Source organism: Octodon degus, unplaced genomic scaffold (genome assembly GCF_000260255.1).
Source record: "Octodon degus isolate 3935 unplaced genomic scaffold, OctDeg1.0 scaffold00002, whole genome shotgun sequence".
Lineage (NCBI taxonomy): Eukaryota > Metazoa > Chordata > Mammalia > Rodentia > Octodontidae > Octodon > Octodon degus.
The window spans coordinates 2,865,956-2,889,445 of record NW_004524578.1 but is presented as its reverse complement, the minus strand read 5'-3'; the positions used below and the strand labels follow the sequence as shown (position 1 = coordinate 2,889,445).

Here is a 23,490-nt window from a genome sequence, read left to right as displayed (position 1 = left end):
ACACCGTAGCAAGCTGCCCTGAGAAGCTCCGGCTGTTCCATCACAAAGTGCCCTGTGGGTCGGTTTGCTTCAACTCCCTGGCTTGCAGTTAGACATAATTGAGTTTCCTGGTGCGTCCTCCCTGTGCAGCCGTGCACTGTGGGGCCTAAAGGGCCTGGCCAGGCTCCGCTCCACAATTACGGGGCAGGCACAAGGATGGCAGTGTGTGACTGCGCTGCCCGTCGGGTCAGGGCGTGGTCGTGGCCAGCTCGAGACTGGGCTCCACTTGCTCTCAGTGCAAGCCAGTGTGTGCCCCCTTCTGTCTTCTCAGAGCTGCTGAGAGCAAGAGTCAGATACTACATGGGATGGACTTGAGACAGCCTGGTGGCTTGGGGAAGCTGGCTTTCGGCATGGGTTGGGAGGCTTTCTCTGCAGAGAAATGGGGAAGGTTGTGGTGTCCCCCAGAAGCTGGAACAAGAAACTGACTTGTTTAGGATGACTCAGAATTTATCTGTCTTTACTGCATTAGGTTCTGGAAATAAATAACATTTGCTAATTGAAACAAGCCAGCTTATGTAGCAGGAACATGTTTGTGAAGTTAAGAATCTCCTGCTCTAGCCACGTGGGAGAAACCAACGCCGAAACTTTGCGGGAAATCCTTCTGTCTATTCCCTCATTTCTTAAATTCTTAGATAAACACATACAAATGTCTCACCTTCCACTTCTCTTTCTCCCTTCTCCTTCTCTCTACTCCTCCCGTCCTCCTTTCCACAACTGCATCGAGATCACGTGTTATCACGCATTCATTGGCTTACAGTCATAGGGGTTGCTTTCTCTTCTTGGATCTTATGAATAAAGTGCCATATGAGTTCTGCTATGGATGTATGTGCTATTTTTCTCTTGGATATATATATGTAGGATCATAATCACGCTTCTGACTCTCTTTTGAGGAATTATCAGGCTTCTCCGAGGCGGCTGCACCTTTTCACATTCCCACCAGCAGAATATGAAGTTCCGATTGCCCTACATTGCTGCCGACACTTACCTGTGTTCTAATTGTAGCCATCCTAGTGGTTGGGAACTAGTATTTCACTGTGGATTCACTTGCATTTTTCTGGTGCTCGGTGACTGTCTATACATTTTGTAGAAATGGTTTTCAGATCCTTTAGCCATTTAAAAAATGGGGTTATTTTTTCATTATTGTTGTAGGAATTCTTTGTATATTCTTGATGCAAATACCTAACTAGATATATAACTTGCAAAAAAAACCTTCTCCTATCTTGCATGTTATCTTTTCATGTTATGAGGGAGAGAAATTTTAATTTAGGTAAAATCCAATTTGTCTACTTCTTTAGTTGGTGGTGCTTTTGGTGTCTTACGTGAGATGCTATGGCCAATCCAAAGTGATGGAGATGGTCTCCTGTGTTATCTTGTGAAAGTTTCATAGTTTGAGCTCTTACATTTAGCTCTTTGGACCATTTTGAATACATAGTGAAATAGGGCTCCAAGTATGTTCCAGGGCCATTTGTTGGAAACAAATCTTTCCCCAACAAACTGTTTGGGTAACTTGGTGAAAATCAATTGACCATAGCTGTACAAGTTTGTTTTTGGACTCTCAATTCTACCTCATTGATGTAAGTCTGCCCTTATGGCAATACCACTTAGCTTTCATTATTCTAGAATCATAGATTTTTCAACTGGAATGAATGAGTCCTCCAACTTTATTCTTCTTTTTTCAAGACTGTTTTGGAGATCCTATGCCTTTCATTTCCATATGAATTTTGAAATCAGTTTTTCAGTTTCTATAAAGTAATTGCAGCTGGGATTTTGATTAAGATTGTATTAAATCTGTGGGTCAATGTAAGAGTGTTGTTGTCTTACCAATAGTAAGCCCTCCAGCCCGTGAATATAGGCTGTCTTTTCATTTGGATATTCTTTAGTTTCTTTGAGATGTACTTTGTAGTCTTCAATGTATAGCTTCTTTGTTAAATTTGTTCTTAAGTATCGTAATATTTTGATGCTATCATCAATTGTTTTCCTAATTTTCTTTGAGGCTACTCATTGGTGGTACACAGAAAGAAAAATAATTTTGATAATGGTCTTGTATCCTGAAGCCATGCTGAACTTGTTCATGAGCTTTATAATTACAGATTTTTTTATATGTAAGATCATATCATCAACAAAGAGAGGTAGATTTGCCTCTTCCTTTCCCTCTGGATGCTTTGCATTTCATCTTCCCTACTAATAGCTCTGTCGGGAATTGCTATTGCAGTGTTGAATAGAAGTGGTAAAACTGGGCAACTCTGCCTGTGCCTAGTAGTAGAGGAAAAGCACGCAGGCTTTCACTGCCGATGTGTTAGCGTGAGGTTTTCGTAGGTGCTGTTTGTTAGATCCAGAGTGTTCTAGTCCGCATTTGTTGATTTTTTAACCATAAAGGTTGTCAGGTGCTTTGTTGAATGCTTTTTCTGTGTCTTTTGAGCTGATCGTGTGGCTTTAACCTCTTTTCTTCTATTGATACAACTTATTACATAGACTGATCTTATGTTAAGACAATTTGTATTCAAGAGATAAATCCTACTTGGTGTGATATGAAATTATTTTTATATGTCACTGGTTTTTCATAGTAGAGTAATATTAACCTTACAGGATGAGTTTTGAAGGATCCCCTCTGATCCTATTCAGTATTATTGTTGATTCTTCTCTAAGTGTTTAGTAGAATCCACCAATGCCAGCACTTTTCCCAGGTTCTTTATTTGTCACATTTTCTGTTTCTCTTCTTATCTGCTTTGGTAGTTCATATCTTTCTAGAAATGTTTCCGTGTATAATTAAATATAAGTGAATAGTGTGTCAGCATCATTCTAGTGTGTGTGTGTGTGTGTGGGTGGGTGGGTGAGTGTTCCTTATTTTTATCCATTTATCACTAAAACTACCAGTCCCCAAAAGAAAGGTGTTCACTGGCACGCACAAGGGCTGATTCTTCCGTATTTTCTAGCTCTGTGCTTCCTTGGGAGTACACTCACTGACTTCTCAGACCATGGCCGATTCCTGGTCTTTATGAAGTTACATAAAATATTTAGTTCCATGTTTCAGGCTTTTTCCCTTTTCCCTCTTTTTTTTTTTTTTTTTTCCAGAACCAGGGATTGAACTCAGGCCCTTGCACTTGCCAGGCAAGCACTTATCCTGAGCTATCTCCCTGGCCTCTCTTTTCCCTATCTCAATTATCTTTTTAAAATTTATTTTGAGATGAGCTTCTTTCTCAGTTGTTTTTATTTCTGTTTTTGATTTTGAGACAGGCTCTTTCTAAGTCACTCTGTTGTCCGGGCTGGACCTGAATTTACCATCCCCCTTCCATCCTCCACCTCCCCGATGGCTGGGGTTGCAGGTACACACCACCAATCCCCAGCTTCAGTTATCTTTAATCTGTAAATCACAGCTTCCCATCACATTTCCATCTATTCCCACTCTAAATTTCACTTTATCTTACATGCACGGCCTACCATTAGTCTTCGTTCTTTATCTTCCTCTCGTTTGACATTTCCATACTGACTGAATTTTCTTTTGTGGACTTCATTGTGATACTTGTTTATTAGCTCATCATTCTGGTGTTATTTTTATCTGAGACCTTCAAAGTGAGAAGTGCTAACTCCCGAGGAACACGCTCCTGGGGGAGGACACGTGAGTGGTGTATGGAAGGCCACCTCTCCCCGCCACCCCCAAGTCTGATAAGCCAATGCTTATTTCTTTTCTCAGAAAGAACCTGTGGGACACCCTATCTGTGGCCCACGGTCTGGCTCCCCCTCAGACACCTTGTGGAGCAGCTTATGCACCTGAACCCTAGCTATAACTTTAGCTTTTCCAGACAGCCCCGCATATGTGCTATTGATGGATATTTTCACTTAACTGTTATTTTCTTATTTGCTCACTTATTCCTTTGATTCGTTCATTCATTCATTCATTCTTCACACAGCAGACGACCCTTGTGTTTTGCTACATGTCCAGGGTTGGCAGGAAATTAGGATCATGAAACAAATCCTCCAAAGGACCCACGGCTCCTCCCTTAGTTCTGTGGTCAGCATCTCAGGACAGTGGATACTCGCTGGACCTAATGTAACGAGTGCATGTATCCTAGAGATGTCAGAGTGACAAAGCTGAGTTTCCCCAGTGTGTGGGGAGATAATGCCCCAAACACCATCTGATGATACAGTTTCTTCTATTGACATAGTTTAGTACACAAGAATTTTTTATTGTGTGTGGTGTGTGTGTGTGTGTGTGTGTGTGTGTGGCCAGCTCAGCCCACCAGGGGGCAGGGCTGGCTGGCATGTGGTGCTGGGGGATTGAACCTTGGTCCCTGTGTTCTGCTAAGCTTGTTCTAAGTAGGTGCTTTAGACCACTGAACCATCTCACCAGCCCCAATTCTTTACTCTTAATTCAGTGTCCCAAATAGGTAAGATGTGAAGTTAAGTGATAGGTTCTTTTGGTTTTTTTTCTGGAACCGGGGATTGAACTCAGGCCCTTGTGCTTGTCAAGCAAGGCTTATTCTACTGAGCTATCGCCCCAGCCCCCAAGTGATAGGTTTTGACGGTGTCGCAGCAGAGAAACAGGGAAAAGGGAAAAGGGAAAGAAGCTTCATTATCTTGCAGGACATGGAGAGAATCTGGGAAGAACAAAACGAGGCTGAGGCTTTTATGGCCTTTGCCAGGGATGGGGTTTGAGGGGGAAGTTTAGATATACCTGAGGAGCTGATTGGGGCCTTCCCTGAGGTATCAGGAAAGGTAAAAGGAAACTGCACCCAGGGCTGAGTTAGAGAAGTAGGGAGGTGGTCTCTGGGAAGATAAGCTGTTGTATTAAGGGCTTCAGCCATAGTGGATGACCACCATAATAATTCAGCAATTCATACCAGGACCATAACCTATCAGTAAGAACTCCTTCCTCTCTTCTAGTCTAAAAAAAAAAAAAAAAAAAAGCTTATACTCTGTATGACAGAATGATCGTATCAAAACAACTAGACCGAGCTGGCTGCTACAGAGAAAGGGATCCTCACTGAAAATCTCTCTGCAAGGGTGGCAGTTGGGCAGGGGACCGGCCTGCTCCTGAGCAGCCCTGCTTCTGAGGACCGTCCCCAGGCTGATCCCAAAGCGCAGCCGAGGTCCGCCATCTAACCCAGAAGCCCGAGGGGCCTCAGACCCGGCCAGCGCTTTCTACCTCGCGGCTCCCACTGTTTCTCCCAGCGCCACGTAAGGAAGGATGAGGAGCGGGGTGGTGGCTGGAGGGCGATTAAAAAGCCAGGGAAACCATCTGCTCATCTGCGCCCTACTCCGTCCACGCAAATGCCCTCCGCAAAGAACCTGACCAGGTAAGAGCCGAAGGCTCCCCGAGGCTCGGGGAGGCCAGCGCAGCATGGAGCCGGCTTTTCTTTTTTCCAGCCGCTCTGCTCTCCGTCCGCTCACATGAGCGGCGCGTGAAAACCTGCACACGGGTCTGTGTTCACAGCCAGGCTGCCACCGAACCGAACTTTCGGACAACTCCAGCGCCCCACAAGACGTTTTACTTCCCAAGAGTCTATAATATTGTTTCAGTTTTGTTTTCCAGCTTACACTCATGCCTTCCACGTTTTCCTCACACTAGCTTTTCCTCCCTGGTTCCCTTTCTCATCCATCAGGCTAGCCTCCGGAGGATCATCTGCTATTAAATACACCGCTGTCAGCGCCTTGCTTGTTAACTTCATTTCTTATTACTGTCATTTATGTTCTCACCTCTAGCACACGCCTCACGAAATGTAGCTCCCTCAGAAAGTGCCTGTGGGCTCGTGCCTTCCACGGGCACGGGGGCTGTGGGCATGGAGCCGTATAGAGTGCAAGCCCCTCAGGGCACAGCCCTATCCCCCGGGAGCCCCAGGAGCTTCTTACCGAGTGCCACTTCCCTGGGCCACACCTGCTATCTGTGGCCCCACAGTGGCTGTCCTGGAAGCCTGAGCTCAGCAGAGCCCTTTCTAGGCAGTCAGGCCGGGACTGATGGTCAGCTGACTAACCTAAAGGGCTACGCAGAGCGGAGGCCTCTCAGGGTGATACATGCACCCCAGAAACCCATTATTTTGATTTTAAATATGGTATGAGCACCTGTTCACCAGACCTGTGATCTGGGCTAGGGTCTTCCCTTTGGTGATGGGTCTGTTTGGTGTATTATTTGCTTCTACTCCATAGACACTGCAGCCTTTGTGGCTTCCAGTTTGGATTCCTTTATAGAAGAGTGAACCATGGGAAGAAACTTGAGTGTAAAATGCTCTTAGACTTTTGATTCTCCTCACTACCTTAGACTACTTTGCCTGACCTGACTAGGCTGCAGTGTGGGCCTCCCTACTCTTCTTCACCATGTCTTTCCAGAGCCTTCACGTGGGGTTTCATAGAACCCACTCTGCCTGCCTATAGCCACATGCATTATGCAGATACAGTAGTAGCTCGACCTGGCCTCACCCAGTGTGGAAGGCACCCCAGGGCGCTGGCTGGCGTTCAGCCCCCTGGGGAATGTGGTAATCGGCGGCAGGCCTGAAAAGCCACAGGGTGGCCATGACCCAGAAGTAAACCTGCCTACAGAGTAAAAATGCCAACTCTTCTAGTGTGTTCGAGATGAAGGGATTGGCGAGGAAATAAAAGGGACAAGCAGAAAGGGAAGGAAAGGGCGGGGCACTGAAGTTGATTCAGATACGTCCAGTGCACGTACATCTTCCAAACATAAACCCACCATCATGCAACATTAACACATACTAGCAAAATGTTTATTTATAAAAAAGCAGTCCTCGACCCTAGCAGCAACCCTTCTGCTTCTGTCAAGTCTAAGGCAGGGTAGAGACCGGCTTTGGCCCTGTATTTCTTCATCTTCTGGAAAGTCACAAAGGTGCATGTGCTCTCTCTCATTGGAGTCATGGTGTGACCAGAGAGCAGAGCAAGGGGCTCTGCCCCTGGGAAGCGGGGCAGGCAGCTGCCAGTCAGGATCTCCACTTGGGAGGAAAGAAAGGGAAGTGGGCAACCTGGCCTGGGGCCCCAGAGGAGCCTTCTCAGAACCCCTGTGGAGTTCCTGAATTCTCCCTCAGGTCTGTCTACAGATCCCTGCGGGCCTACCCTGCCTCGACGCTCCACTGCCAGACAGAGAAGGGGGCATCGGAGCAAAAGAGCTAGGGTTGGCCTTTGCAGGCCTCTGGAAGGGTAGGGGGGAGCCAGGAAAGGGCCTGAGACTCAGAAATGTGCTCACTGTCACGTGGTCCCTTGGGAGATGAGGCCACCCCTGGCTTCCTGTTTCAGGCCCTTGGCCTCTTAATGCCCTCAGATTACAGGGTCTGGACTGTGTGGAAGGAACCCAATTTAGGGGCTCTGTGTTTAGGAAGCCCCACTTCTCACGCACCGTGAAGACAGTGCACAGAGTGGGAGCTGGAGTAGCCTCTCCCGAGGCAGTGAGGAGGCAGGTCCCTGTCGCACACTCCTGCATGTGAGCAGCAGCCCTGGGAAGGAGGGTTCACACCAGGGCTGTGCACCAGGCACAGAAGCAGGACACAAGCAGGCCAGTCCGGTCCAGACAGAACAGAAGAGATGACCTGAACCCATCGCCTGCCAAAACCTCACCTGGGGCAGAGTGGGGCTTCCTGCCTGGCCGTGATGCTGTGGACTCCAGGCCTGGGAGCCTGCAGCCTGGGTGGGGCTGGGCTCTGAGGATCTTAGACGGTTCTACTTGGTACCGAAGGATGACAGGTGGGTACCAGGCGAGTGGAAACTGGGGGGCCCAGAGGAAAACCTATCTGTGTTTGTTAGTTATGGCAGCGGACAAGTTGGTCTGTTCAGGGCACGGAGCTTGGGGGACTCCAAGGTCCCCCAAGGGACCTTGGTTTGGTTAGGGAGCTGGAAACCGAAACTCTGAGAGCAAGGATTTCTCTTATAAGAGTTTTCAGTGGCAGTGACCTCATCAGATTGGGTTAAAAATAGCCCTGCTGGCAGGAAGGAGGCTGGATTCCAGAGGCAGAAAAGCCAGGCTGAGAGACCCGCTGCCTGTTCCTGGCGGAGAAGCAGTCCAAGCTAAGTAGAGGCCCTGCTGAGGAGCTGCTGCAGGCCTGGCCTGCCCCCTCTGCAGATGTCTCCGCACCTGCTGGGCACCAGTGAGAATGCACAGGTGTGAAACCCCGAAGGTCCGGACAGGCAGGAGGGAACTGTCCTTGGGGTTTCCACAGTTAATACAGGGTGCTGGGGAGCAGGCATGGAAGAAACAAATGAGGCTGAGAGCACAGGCCCGGAACCACAGGAAGCTGTCACTGGCCTGAGAGCTGGAGGGAGAGGAGAGGAGGGAGGAGGAAGGGACAGGACCTGGACAGCGCCCCTAGAGCTCGCCCTCCGGCCCAGTGTGGGCAGAGCCGCGGTCTGTGGACTCCCAGCCCTGCGTCACAGAGCGAAGGGCAGAGCTGGCGACCTTGGGCCAAAGGGCAGGCTGCCCTCATTAAACAGACTGAGGTGGCAAGATAGAGAGGGGGGTCAGGTGCACCTTGTGGGGACGTGGCAGAGCCCGGGAGAAGACCTCTCTAGGAAGAAGCTGAGTCGGGAAGCCTTGGTGAAGACGGGAAGGAGTCTGGAGAGGATGAGCAGCCGGCAGTTAGCCTTGGTGCCCAGCAGTATCCACTCATTTAATCCTGCTGGGGGGACCTGCCGTGGCTGCCTGCCTCTCCTTTTCAAGAATGTGTCTTGTTCCCATGCCCAGTAGAATGGCACCTTTAATAGGAAAGTGTTGTGGCTTCTACCTTTCACTAGTTTTGTTGGAGGATGCCGTTGAATTTCCTAATTTCTGATAGAAGCTAGTGTGGGACATCTCTTTACTAGACCTAAGGACACGTGTCTTCACCTTAGCCACGCGGCCTTGTGCTGTTCCACACGGGTTCATGGCTCTCGGGGATAGAGGACAGGAGGCCAACGTTAAACCTGTGTGTGGCCGCCGAGTCCCCTCTATTTCAGACTGCTAAACAAATACAGCTGCACAGCAGACCAAGCTGGCGAGGCAGTGTGCCCTGTGTTAGGAAAGCCCAGGAGGGCTATTTGAAAGCCAGATTTTAAATGTGACATGTTCATGCACAGCCACCGTTCCTTCATTCTGGAGCACATAAATTTCCCAGCGTTTGACCATATTCACCCACGTTAGTGCAGAAGATTTGAACAGCCTGGTTGCTGCCCGCTCCAATCCGCACTACCGCTGCCAATAGGCGGCGCTTTCTGTCAAAGCCTCGTCCTGCTGCTCCTCCTCGCTCAGCTCCAAGGCCCCCACTGGCTCCCAGGTGACTCCAGAATTAGGAATTGACTTCTACCCCAGAGCCTTATAGGTTTGTTCTTCTGAAACACATGGTGCACACGCGCCTGTTCACCAGCCTGCATGCTGACCTGCAATCCAGCCCCTGAAAGTTACCAGTCTTCAAGACCCCCTCGCACATCATCTTCTTCCTGGTGTTTTGTGGCTCCAGGTGCGTGCACTGCTTGGAAGCTAATGTAGCATCGTGCTTGGCCGTGTGGCTGTGTACAGGTGGCTGCACAGGGAGTCTTTGTCCTCTCCTGTCCCTATGTCGTTGCCTGCAGCGGGAGAGCTCAGAGCCTGGAGCGCACGAAGCATAGGTTCCTTGCCTCTGCGCACTCTGTCTTAAAGCATCAGAGTGAGGTCCTGGGTGTCGCCATTGGACAGGTGGCCTCTGGCAGAAGCAAACTGAGGGTGCGGGGAGAGGCCACTTATGGACAGTGAGCCTGGCAGTGCACTCTGTTAACATGACTTTCCCAAAGTTTGTTTAGGCAGCACCTCAGCTGTCAAGTTCCCCCCAAAATATTCTGGAGTTTTTGCAAAGCATGTGGACTCCTTGGAACGGTAAAGCGTAGCTAGCACACGCTCAGTGTCCAGTGCCGCTGAGGGTGAAACACTGCGAAGTTCTGGGTTGAAGAGTTGAATGACTTGAACGCAGGGCTTCTCAGGGCCTTCCAGAAGCACAGTGGTGCCTATGGCAGAGGACCAAGCCACGAACACGTGCGGGCGTTTCCCCATCTTATTTGCAGGACTGAAGCTTGGAGGCATGTGCCTGGGGGTCTGATGTTTTCTTACGGACCTCTGTGCCACGGGAAGCCGTGGACGGCAGGCCCGCTGCTGCCTGCAGACCTGAGGAGTGGGGCCACAGAAGCCAGGTCTAACAGCAGGGGTGCTATCTCCCAGATGCTATTTTTTCTCAAAATAAAAATAAAAATAAATGAAAATAAATGCACTGTGCAGAACAGCGCGGGAAATGGGGCATAACGAGGCTTCTGGGGGAGAGGCATCCTCTCAGAGCCATCCTTTTCAACAGTGTGTTTAGCAGTCATGGCTTGACAGATTAAATTACAGACGTTCCACACTGATCATTAAAGCTTATGTGTAATTAGCTTAATTAGACACAAGCCACACAAGATGTCCCAGATAACTCTGGCTCTGTTTTCCAGTTCTTCCCACAAAGGCCGCTTTCCACCAATCCCGCCTGCGTGACTCCCCACGGCACGGTTCTGCACCAGACCCTGGATTTCGATGAGTTCATCCCCCCGCTGCCGCCTCCGCCCTACTACCCACCAGAGTACACCTGCACGCCCTCGGCGGAGGCCCCGAGGTTGGTCCGCCCGGGAGGCCCTGAAGTGTGCTGTGTCCCAGGCACCGTGACTTTGGGCAGCCCATTAAGATGGTCTGCTCCCCTTCATGGGGCAGGTTAGGCAGAGAGCTCTGAGACAGCTCAGGAAGGCGTGCTTGATAGGGGACATGGAAGGAGGCAGGAAGGACGGGGGCTTCAGCACAAGACTTCTTTCGGTATCCTTGCAGTGGCAGCAGGGAGGAAACGCCGGCAGAGGAGCGGCTGGATCGTGCTCCTGTGGTCCGCAGTCAGCTATGAAATGACAGTCATGGAGAGAACATGTCAAATTTCATTCAAACTATTTCTTCAGCTCTATGATTATTGTAATTTAAATGGACAGGGTCATAGAGTTTGTTGAAAATGTGAACATCTTTCCAGAGCAGAAACAAAAGCTAAAATTGCCCGGCAAGTCAGGCTTTTATTTCTCAAACATGATAAGTTTTGGATGACGGGAAAGCCTGACAGCTGATGTTCTGATTGCTTTGAGAGAAATGTCAGTGGCTCAGGCTGCTTCCTGAGGCAACAACAGCGTGACAAACGGTTCTGCCTTTCCAGGGGCCTCCACCTGGACTTTGCTGCCTCCCCATTCAGCACTCTGTATGATGTCGCTATCAACAGCCCGGGCATGCTGTACCCTGCAGAGCTCCCGCCACCATACGAGGCCGTGGTGGGCCAGACCCCGACCAGCCAGGTGAGGTCCGGGCCCCAGACAGGCCAGTGCCTGTGACTGCCGTGTCCCGAGCCCTACTGTGTCCATCCACATCAGTGTAAGCCTTTCAGGGTCTTGGTGGTCTTAGTCACTTTTTTCATCTCTGAGACACAGTGCCGGGCACCCCAACTTAAAGGAGGAGAGATTTATTTTAGCTCAGAGGGACAGAGCAGAAGAAAGCTGCTTGGGTCCTGGTGACCAGGAGACATTCGGGGTATCATATCTTCCAGGCCATGCCCCCAGTCACCTGCCCCTCCAGACCAGACCCACCCCCAAATGCCTCCTCACAGCGAGTCCACAAGGGCACCCCACAATCCAGTCACCTTCCCAGAGTTCTGCCTCCCAGTTCCTGAGAGCTTTGGGGGCTGTTGCTGATCTCAAGCGTAACATTGGTCCCATTAGCCTGTTCTGTAGAGGAAGCATTGGTGTCAGAGAGTGGGACCTGCAGACTCCTACCTGGGCCCAGGAGACCTGCCTCTTGAGCCTTCTCCTAACTACTCGATGAGGTTACTGTGGCCACGTATCATAACTCAGATGTGTGTGGGCTCAGTCTGGGCTGTTGTGTCTGAGCCTGGGACCGGATCTGGGATAGGGTCTACCCACTGGCCAAGACCCTACCCCTGCAGACCCCGCATCCAGGCTCACGACACTGTGGCCGTATCCAAGAAGTTGTACACCCCCTGGTCCAAGGCCAAGAAGCTACAGGCCAGGGAAGTACCTCCACCCAGGTACTTGGGGCCATCTCTGAGGTGGGCATGCCTGGCACCTCACAGTATCCCATGAATACCAAGCTCTTGGAATACGTTTGAGAAGCCTCAGTTTCTTCATCTGTAAAGTGGGGATCATGACAGTACCAGAGTCATAGGATGGGACATGGACCACAGTAAGTACTGAATCCATCCTGTCACTAATCCTTTTGGGGGCAGCATTTCCAACCTTACTATCATCACTGTTGTTTTCCTTATGGAGTTGGATGGACCCTGGCCAGAATGAAGGGTTGGGACACTGGAACACCTGAATACAAGTCTGGGGCCAGGGAAGCCTGGGAGGCTGTTAGGAGGCCACAGGGAGTGGGATGGGGGTGGGGCAGAAGAGTGGGAGCGAGTGGGGCTGTGCTGAGCGCTGGCTCTGAGCACACAGGCAGAGGAGGTGGGAAAAGCTGCCGGACGCATCCCAGGCTGTTTCGAGCACATCCAGAGCACACTCCACCTTGGGCTTCTCTGTAGCCATGGAACCTCCGTCCAGACAGGTGTCCTTCTCCTGCTTGCCGGTCATCATACCAGGCCAGCCACTCCCCACCCTATAGACTCCTGAGGCACAGACCTCCTGGGATCACTTAAAGCTCTCATCTCGGCACCCTGGACATCCTGGGGACGCATACGCCCATGGGATGGGAGGCAGTGCCTTACCCCAGCCCCTGTTGGGGGCACCGACTCTGAGGAACCTCTGTGGGTAACTAAATATCTTCCTGTTGGCTGAGCCTCCTCAGACTCACAAGCCTGAAAGATGGGGACATCTGTGGGGACAGATCCCACCTGCAGGCCAGGAAGCGGGGGACAGCAGGAAAAACAAGCTGTGCCTGCTCTGTGTCCAACAGCAATGTGTGTGTAGGTTTGGACCCGTCGGGCTCAGTGGGTCCGAGGAGGAAATGCATGGCACAGAGACTGTCCTTTAGGGTGGCCTGCAGAAGCCGGCTTAGGCCCAGGCCTCCTCCTGAGTGCTGAGTGCCCCCCCAGAACAAGCTGATGGTGCCACGTGGTTCCTGTAGGCTGCACTGTAGCCTCTGACTGGCGAAGGGCCTCACCCTTTTCTATGTGCATAGTAGAAGTAGCTGGCTGCGAGCTGCCTGCTGCTTTATGGAAGAGGCAAAGGGTGACCCTGAATTTCATTTCTAAGTGTTAATAAGAGAGATTCTCTTGGATTTTTTTAAAAGCTGAACAGACCTCTGGTTTCCTGATGTGCCTTATCTTTCTTTTATAATAAATAATTTAAATCAGTCTTAGCAGGACCATCGGCTATGATAAACCTTCAGGGCTCTGTGGGGCACTGGTTAGGGGCACCTGGCCTGTACTGGGGCTTCTAGGGAGGATCCAAGACCAAGAAGCTGGAGAAAGAGGCTGTGTGGGTGTGGGGGCTGCCACTGGGAGAGAGAAAACTTGTGCAAAACCTCAGGGGAACAGAGGAAAGGACAGAACGACTATCCATGAAATAGAAGCCGCCTCAGGGTGGGCATCAGATGTGTGTGACTGGTGGAGGTGACCCGTCCAGGTGTGAGCCGCTGGATTCCAGGGTCGCCAGGGTGGCTGAGTGGGCACCTACTGGGCAGTAGGATCTGTCATTTTGGAGGTCAGAGGGAGCAAGGTTAGCCACAGAGGCAGTCACTTAAGCCTGGAAATCCAGAGGGGCAGCAGGAGGAGAGAGGTCCAAAGAAGGGTCACTGTCTATACCACAGGCTTCAGAGCACTGGGTAGGACCCCCAGAAAGCCTGGATTTGCAGAAGGGCACAGTTCAGAAAGGAAGGGATCTAGGCAGTGCTGCCTGGAAGCCGTGAAGGCCTGAGCCGCATATCTTACTGCAGAGCAGCAGCTGGGGACTTCAGCAGAAGCAGCTTAGATGGGATGTGGGGTAGGAGCCCAACTGCACTCTTCAGAGGAGCAGCCAGGGCATGAAGTGGCATAGCAGGTGTGGGTAGTGAGTCTGCGATTCTGGTACAACCTCATCCCCAATGGCTTGCCGCCAAATCACAGTGGCAGGGCCTGCCCTCTTCCTGGGGTTTCCAAGTCAGCAGTTGCTAGGGCAGGATAGCATGCTAAGAATTTGCATTCCAAAGCCTGTGCTGCTGCAGGGACCCATGCTGACATCCACCCTAGGTCCCTCTAAGATGCATGGTAAAGAGGAGAAAAGATAGTGGTCACTGGAGGATGTCTTAAGGCCTCTAGGACATGGAAGGACCCAGAGGACAGAGTAGCAGAGCCAGGGCAGGGGGCCTGGGAACACCAGAAGGCCCCAGATGTGTGACTGTCCTTCTCACCTGCCTTGGGGAGTGGAACATAGCGATCTCCTAACTCCTTGCCACACCTGCCTGTGCCTCTCCGGAATCCCAGCCCTACGCCCCACTTCCCTGTCCTGCATTGGTGAGCTGTCACTTCTGTTCCAGAAGAGACAACTGGTAGAAAGACTCCTGACTCAGTGTCCTCCACACAGGACCAGGGATGCTGCACCCCAGACCCTCTGTTTCCAGCCACGGCCCCCACTTCTGGCTTTTCAAGGCCCTGGGATGCTGGCGGGAGCTTCTGGATTTAAGGGTGACTTTTAGTGCATCCCCCCCAGCCTGTGCATGGAGAAGATTTTGATTTGTATTTTATCACAATTTTACTCTTCCTTAGGAGAATAGAATTTACTGGAGGATAAAAACACTGCTTCTAAGAGCAATAGGACACTGTTGTTAGGACTGGAACGCTCTACCCTGAGATTCCTTTCGTGGTCCTTTGGTCCAGAGAGCTTTACAGTGAAGGCGTTGATTCACAGAAGCTTATGTGAGCTCAGAACCTCCAGCTCAGGAGTGTGCACACAAGCACAGCCCGGACCAGCACGTCTGCCACTGGCCTCTCCCTGGGGAGTACTGCAGCATCTGGTGATTAAGGGACCGCCTGCAGCCCACAGGCCAATTCTCTCTGACCCAGGCCTAGGAGCACTTTTGAATCTCACAGATGTCTCCAGGAACCTGGAAGTCAATGAAACCCATTACCCCCGTGGAGGGATGCCAGCTGTCCCCTCCTCCATGGGGCTGACTCCCCTGACTAGACAGGAGGAGCTGTCCCGCTCCCAGCAGGAGCCTGCTCCCTGAGGGAGGCCAGAGGTTAATTGCTTCCCCTTGTTAGGACAAATACCACCTAAATCACCTCTCACCACTCATTTAGATAACGAGGAAGGCAGGGGCAGCTGGAGAGAAGCGTGGTCTGTGGTCCGTGCTGGCTCCAGACAGGGGAGGGAGATGGATGCTCATGGGAGACCTGTGTTTTTATTTTTGAGACAGGGCCTGTGTTGATCAGGCTGGCCCTGACAGCCTCGGGCTGAGGCAACACTTGAGGTGGACCAGGCGATCCTGGGCTCACTGCGATCTCCAAGGGCTACCGCACCAAGAATTGGGCAGAATCCCCTCTCTCATGGAACCAACTGTCTGGTGTTGGACAGGGACAGGACAAAGACAAATAAACTTCTCAGGGGCTTCAGGGGAAGACCTGAGCCCTGCAGATGGGTCGAGCTGGGGCACTTGTGAATGAGGGGTGGTCTTCGAAGTGTCAGGCACAGCAGCTCAGAGGGGGACATCAGAGCTTGGCAGGGAGCTCTGGGTGCACGGAGTCACCAGGGTGGTCTGAGTACAGACCTCTCTGACCTTGGGTGCCAGATCTTTGAGGAGTCTGGTGTCTGGGTTGAATGGCCCAGTGGTGCTTTGGGAATTCTATCTGGTGGCAGTTGGTAAACAGGGAAGTCTGCACAGGAGGCTAGAAGTTGTGTGACAGGAAGCGGACACGGCACAGCACCACCAGTGCTAGGCCCTGAAACTTATTATTTATGCATTCTAAGGAAATGGCCTGAACATTTTAAGGCAGTAATGGAAGTGTTTTCAGAGATGGTCCTGAGGAGCTGGGGATATAGCTCAGTGGCACGAGTGCCTGCCTGGCAAGTGCAAAGTCCTGAGTTCGATTTCCACTACCAAAAACAAAAAAAGACTAGAGGTTTTTAGGGCCAGCCTGATAGCTCAGCAGACTGAAGCACCTGCTTAGGCATAGCACAGGGCATGCTGGCCCCGCCTGTGGGGTGCGCTGAGATGGTAACTGATACTGGGCATGATGGCGTATGCCTAAAATCCCAGCTCTTGGGAGGCTATAAACAGGAGAGTTACTACGAGTCCGATCTATATAGTGAGACCCTGTAGAAGCTGTAGACCCTGCCCTAAAAATAGAGGAAGAAAAAGAAAAGGTGGCTCTGGGCATGTAGCTCACATTTTTTGCAATAGCTGACTGCCCCTAAATAACAGTTCTTCCTAATTCTGGAACTAGATGGTTCACTTCACCCAGGAGTGAGGAACTTATTATAGAAATAGGGCAGAATTTCTCTGCAGAGTTAGCCAGGAAGCTTTCTAATGCAAGATAAGGAGTGATCTGGCTGATTTGCCTAATTGCCAATTGATCTTTCAATTACAGTGATTGGTCAAAATAGCATATCTGAGACTGGGAGTCCCAGGTTAACCTGCTTGAGCAGCCTCTCTTTGCAAAAGCCCCCTTCCTCCCTCCCTTCCTCCCTCTCCAAGGAGCTTTGTTTCTGAGCCCATATCACTGAACTTGACTTCCAGCTCAAAATCCATGTTACAAATGTTTTTCCTCTCCACCCTCCTCTGCTGCCTTCATAGCTTGTGACGGTGCTGCCTGAACAGAAAGGCCCTCTTTCCCACCACTTTTGTGACACGGGAGAAGGCCACATCTGAAGGAGGCCCTCGCCACCGGCTTGTGAGGTGTGGTAGATGTGCTCCCAGGAGCTGTCTCCTCTCAAACCCAAGTGTTCCGGCTCTTGAATCCAGGGAGCCAGCGGGAAGAAAGCGATGCTTCCACGGAACACAAAAGGAATCCAATTTCTTCCTGACCTTGTCCTACTGTGTATTTTATTTCTTGTGTTTTATTTATATTTTTTTATTACCAGAAGCTTTTTACCCCCAAGCAGCAGGTTTCTAAGTTGCTACTTATCTCCACGCCCCGCCCCCCAAAAAGAAGTCAAGTAGAAGATGAGATGTGGGCAGAGCACTAGGAAACGCAGCAGGCCTTCAGGGCATTGCGATGTAGTGGAAGATTCTTGGCAGAGATTTCCAGAGTTGGTTATTGACACATAGTGATTACAGGTGGGGGGGAATGACTGTGGTGGTGTGAGCGCTTCCTGCGCTGGTTCCCTCCCCAGCCGTATGACAGCGCTAAGGAAGGAAAGCAGCAAGCGCTGTGTTTTAGTTAAGAGTATGAGGGGAACACTCCACCTCACCCCCCAGCACAGGGAGCAGCTCCTGCCCTTTGTGTTGGTTCAGTGGCTGCCGCCACCTGCCTCAGCGCCAACCTGGCTGAAGGAGGCCAGTTGAAGAATATCAGCTATCTGATTGAAGCCATGGGAGCCCGGGGAGGCAGAAATGTAATTACCTGAGCTGGAATCAGACCAAGCCGCAGGGGCTGGCCTCGCTTTCTCCAGCCTCCTCCGGAGCTCGTTATTTGCCAGCGTGTCCCCAAAGCAACTGTGAAGTAACACAAGGAATCTGAAATGATTTTCCGAGCTAGCACAGGGGTGCGAGGCGGCACTCATGTGACGTGTGAATAGCGTTCAGCGAGGCACAGGGACAAGGATGCCCCGAGGCAGGGATGGAACAGGCGGGAGCAGTGGGCACAGAAGGCAGGCAGGGTGAGAAGCGACAGGAGAGCCAGGGCCCAGCCTCTGCCCCGTGCGTTCCCGCAGGCTTCCTGGGTAGAACAGGAGCCGCTGAGAGGATCGCGGCACGGCCCGGATGCCCCTTGAGTGGAAGCAGGCTCCACAGCTCACCCTTAACGGGACAGGAAGGCACTAGGCGCTGCTGTGTCTGTTGCGCGTCGGGGCCGGGACTCAGACAGACACTCCTCTGTGCGGACCTGGGAGCTGAACTCAAGTTTGGGCGAGGACCAACAGGAAGTTTCTCGAGGACCAACAGGTCTTTCTCCCCCGAGAAAGACCAACAGGAAGTGGCACAAGCGTACTTGAGAGAATTTGGGAGCTCACCCGGGCTGTGCCCATTGATCAGCTGCCAGTTCCATGTCCCACCTACGCTGATGTGACGCTCCCAGGTCACGTGACCATTTGCCTTGCGGACTTATTCTTGCAGGAATGCAATCCAGGCTGAAAGAGTGGGTGGGGGAAGAGATGGAGGTGAAAGCAGGCTATGCTGTGTTCCGCGGCTCGACTCTGTGCGGTCTTGCTCAGTCCCCAGCATGCTCAGCAGAGCAAGTTCAGTGCGTGCCAGGGCTCTGGAAGGTGCTTTGATCGCAAGAGGGCAGAGAAATGGGCTTCGACGTTGGCAAGGGGGACCTCTACTCTTTCACTCTAATTGAATGGAAAATAGTGGAAACATGCATGTGTGTCTCTTAAAACTTCCTCAAAGATGAGCTGTTAAACCAGCCTGTCCAGTCATCTCTTGTTATCCACACAGGATTTGTTTCAGGATTCCCTCGCATACCCATATCCGCAGGCACTTAGATCCCTGATATAACGAGGTGTGCTATTTGTATGGGGTAGGATGCACGCAGCATCAATCAGCACCTTTCAGTCATGGCTAGCTTACCTACAGCAGCCTTCGTTCGCATGGATTCAGCATAGTACTTGGTACGTGGAAATTTAAGTTTCATTTTTTAGAACTTTTTGGAATTTCCCCCCAAAACTTTTCAATCTGCAGTTGGCCGAGTCCATGGAGTGTGAGGATCCCCAGGGCCAACTGCACTCGGGAGCTGCTGTGCTGTTCCTGGGCCCCCCAGTGATCTGCCTTGATGCTTTCTGTTGCTTGTTGCAGGTGACAAGTATGGACCACCAGGTAGCAGAGCCCAGCTCTGGGGACCCAGCCACCACCGCTGGCTTCAGCACACCAGGTAATTGTATCTCCCTCGGGATTTGAAGCACCAAGTTTATAATTTTTAAGGATGTCTCTTTTCTCCCTGCTCTTCTCTCCCCTACCCTACATTTCTGACTCTTACTGAGGGTGGGGTTTTACATTCTTTCCAGCAAGTATCACAAACGTTCCCCCTAGGTCTTCTCAGACCTACTTGGGTCAGCAATGCCAGGAGACCTCCAGCTGTCTCTGTGGGAGGGGCTTCCCTCTGTCCCCTCAGTGCCTTTCTCTCTCACTTGAGGAATATGGATTGAAATAACAACCACTACTCAGTTTGAAGCCCGCCTTCTCAGGAGCAGGCATTGCATATCCTGAGAGTCCCAGACTTACAATAGTTTGACTTACACTTTTCCATAGGAACAGCCTGAAAGTATGTTCCAAGGGCACTTAGTATAAGCTATGCTTCCAATGATGAATTTTGATCTTTTCAGCAAATCACGAGACGTACCATGCTTTATTATAAAATAAACTTTGGGTTGAACCATAGGCTAATAGGTAAGTGTTCTGAGCACATTTAAGCTGGGCTAGACTTAGGTTCAGTGGGCAAGGTATAGTAAGTGTATTCATAACCTAACCATGTTTACAACTCAGAACAAGCTCACTGGGATGGTACCCGCTGTAAACTGAGGGAACGTTGTGCCAGGCTGATGCCTATTAGCTCCGTCCTTGGAATGATGTGGGCTGGTCGGAGGCTTCTGAGGGAGAAGCTGGGTAGGGGCAAGGCTGGAAGTCACGTGCTTGGAAGTAGTGACGGACAGACGCGCAAGGGCAGAGTGCTGTGTTGGAGCCGCAGCAGAGCTGGGGGTGGGGAAGGTCCGCAGCATGGGGAAAACAACTGACCTCAGTGGCAGAGGCAGCAAATGGGCAGGGGCTGGGCATTCCCAGCCAGCCACCTTCTTGGGGCCCCCAGATGGTACCGTGGGGGCAGATTTTTTGACTCATGACATCCCACAGCAGACCATGAGTTCAGTCCTGGGCTGTCTGTCTTCCCCTCGTTCATGGCCACACCACGGCCAATTCGTGGAAACAGGAGGAAGCACAGGTCCCTGCAGGTGTGGGATTCACAGGTGGCTTTGTCCTTCCAATGTCACTCCAAGGACCCATTGTAAGATTCCCTGGAGGTGGCATTCCATGCCTTTCCCGGGGTTGTCCCTGGGCCCAGAGTGGCCCAGCTCCCCCCACAGTGTGACCACGCCGTCTCTGCTGGCCGCGAGACACCTGATAACTGCACATTCTTAGAGGAAGCATGATTGAAAAGGCACAGCTGGTGCCACTGGAGGCCCACTCTGTCTCCCGCCTTAGGGCAGGTAGCGATGGGCCTGGGACCTGGGGTGCTCCTCCGCAGCCAGGCTGGGCCCTCAGCACCACCTAGGACCTGGGCGGTAAATTCTGGCGCTTGACCCACATATAAGGGGGGACTCTCGGCACCAGACCGTGGGGAAGGTGCCCAGCTCAAGAATCTATGCGGACTTCTCACAGGGGCTCACAGGAGAGCAAGCCCAGTAGCCTTAACTACAGAAAAGATACCTCTCAGCGAGGAGATGACTGCCTCCAGGGTAGCTGGGTGAGAGTTGTGCTGTTCGTTCACTTCTTTGTTTGTTGCGTCCTGCAAGCATCCTGTTGCTCTAGGCCACTTCTTACTTGTTCCTTAGTTTAAAACCAGTGTTCATAATTGCATGATTCGCTTCTGGGTTCTCTGCGCTGTTCCTGGGGGCTGTCTGTGTGTCCTCTGCCGGCATCACGCTGCCTTCGTAACCACAGCTCGGGACTGAGCTGTACCATCTGGAAGAATAACGACCCCCAATTTGTCCTTCAAGACTGATACAGCAGTTCAGGGCCTGGGCCTTTCCTTATACATTTTGGAGTCAGATTATCTGTGTGTTCAGAAACGCTTGCAGGGATTTTAGTAAGAACTGCATTAAGCCCATAGTAAGAGCTGCAGTTTAGAGGGACTTGGTGTCTCCTCTATGCCGACCAGTCAAGCGCATGAGAAAACACGTCTCTGCATTCACAGGAGCATAGTCATCCTCACTGTAATCTGCAGCATGCACGTCCTGTCCATGTTCCCTTAACTGTATGGCCGTCCCTGGGTATCTGTGGGCATTAGCTCCATGGCTTCTTAGATACCAAGGATGCACAAGTCCTTTAAATAAAATGGCACAGTATTTATATAGAACCTACGGGCATCTTCTCACATACTTTACATTGTCTCAAGCTCCTAATCAAATGCAAGTCGATGCCATGCGAGTGTTGTACTGTGTTGTTCAGGGAAGAAAGAGAAAGGTCTGTATAGGTTCTGTGCTGACATGAGATTTTGATTATTATTTTCAACATGTAGTGGGTTGTATCCACATGAGGTGGAACCCAAGGATACAGAGATCTGATCACACGCTTAAGGATTTCATTTTCTTCAAAGCAATTGCCAGTGGTATTGCTTTTAAATTTCTCTTTCTGTGTGGTCACTTCAGTCTGTGACTTGACTGCATGAGAAAGGTCTGACTTGTGTGTCAATCATATGTCTTGCCCCCTGGCTGAATTTAGTTTCAGTTCTATGCTTTTTCTTAATTCTGGTTTTTCATCTATTAAACAAAAAAGGGGGTGGGCTAGCCAGATAGCTCAGCGGACTAAAGCACCTGCTTAGGCATAGTACAACGGCCGGGGTTCAATCCCTGTGCCGTGCCGGCCCCGCCCCCAGGGTGTATTGAGACTGGGCATGGTGGCACATGCCTGTAATCGAAGCACTTGGGAGGCTTCAAACAGGGGAATCACTATGAGTCCAATCTATGTAGTGAGACCCTGGAGACCCTGTAAAAAAAAAAAAAAAAAAAAGAGTTAAGAACCAGATGTTGGCAAGCCACAGGGAAGCCACTACCTGTGTTTCCAGCTAGTATTTTATGAATACCCTACCATTTTTGCAGTGCTTTATCCAAAATATTTTTTTTGCCAACAAGGTTCACCCAGTGGTGGCGAATCCATGGCATGCATGCCGCAGGAGGCTGTTTGTATGGTTGAAAGCTCTAAAAGGTTTGCCATCACTGGCTGTGGTGGTCTCCTGTTGGCACTGCCCCCGGTGAGTGTTCCAGACAACACCCTCCCAATGCAGGGGGCTCTTTGCATTTTCATGCAGTGAAATCCTGGGGAGCAATGAAGTCCATTACTAAGAATTTGCAAAGCATGTTGTATATGCTAAACACATTATATACATTAATTCTGAAAAATGCTTTTGAAAAACTGGAAGCCTATTAGGATTATGAGGGGCATAAAAGCAAGCACGCAACGCCACCCCAACAAGAGCGGCAAAAGTCAGTCACCAGCTTTCAGCTGAGAGCTATTCCTGTTTCATGACAATCTTGTACGTTTCTAATTATTTCTGTATATATATTCAGCACCAAGTCACTTTTGTCTGTCTAGGACTCTTTCCCTGAGGAACACAGTCCCTGGATAATCACTGATAGTAAGAGGATTGGGACCAAGAGCAATCTGCAGGCAGGCAAATTATTCAGACAATTCTGATACACTACTGCATTGTACTCTAGAGTGACTGATAGAATCTGTGTGGGGCTAATCAATGCAACTCTTGAGTTTGATTCTCTTTTTTTTGTGATTCTGAAGATGGAAACCACGGCCTTCACACTGAGCTACATCCTTAGCCCTTTTTACAAAGTTTTATTTTGAGGCAGGGTCTCGCTAAGTCATGACATTGTCCAGCCTGGGCTTAGCCTCTCCGAGCAGTAGATCACAGGTGTGTGTTGCCAGGCTCAGGTGAAATGTTCTGATGATAGGATAGGGGTTCTTTCCTTTCTTCATGCTCTATTCATCTGTGATCGCTTGCCCAATTGTGTCCTGGAATAAATTCTTCAAAGTGAAATTTCTGAGGCCAAAGGAGTAGTCTAAGCCAGGTGTAGTGGTGTATGCCTGTATTCCCAGCACTGAGAAGGCTAAGGCAGTTTGAGACCAGCCTGGGCTACAAAATGAGCTCAAGACCGGCCTGAACTACATAGCAAGACCCTGTTTCAAAAAGACCAAACAGGGGCTTGCTGGTTAGCTCAGTTGTTTAAGGCCCTGCCTGGGCAAACCCAGTCAGGCTTGCGAGACTGCGGTTCAATCCCCACCTCCACTTGCCGCACCACGCCCACCCTTAAGTCAGCCAAAAAGAAAAAGAAATCCTTTTGGGCAGGCCAAATAGCTCAGTGGATTAAAATGCCTGCAAGCAGGTGAGGGGGCCTGTCATAGTGGTTCGATCCCTGGGCATGCTGTGTAGGCCCTGCCCCACGGTGCGTAGAGACGGCAATTGAGACTGGGCGCGGGGGCGCGGGCCTGTAATCCCAGCTCTTGGGAGGCTGTAATCAGGTGGATCACTAGGAGTCTGATCTAGTGCTCGCTTTGGCAGCACATAACTAAAACTGGTACAAGTTCAATCTAATAGTGAGACCCTGAACACCCTCTAGGCCCTTCCCTAAAATACAGAAAAAAAA

The 23,490-nt window shown here is 50.7% G+C and overlaps 1 protein-coding gene across 1 annotated transcript in view; it reads left to right on the top strand.

Moving 5' to 3' along the window:
- Window positions 1-23,490, top strand: part of Fam189a1 (family with sequence similarity 189 member A1) — a gene marked incomplete at its 5' end in the record, with an annotated part of 478,529 nt that overhangs the window by 449,426 nt on the left and 5,613 nt on the right. Inside the window, 3 exons of the mRNA XM_004623445.3 lie at window positions 10,459-10,619; window positions 11,193-11,328; window positions 18,920-18,995. Of these exons, the coding sequence (XP_004623502.3) occupies window positions 10,459-10,619; window positions 11,193-11,328; window positions 18,920-18,995 (373 nt within the window). The remainder of the gene's footprint in view (window positions 1-10,458; window positions 10,620-11,192; window positions 11,329-18,919; window positions 18,996-23,490) is intronic.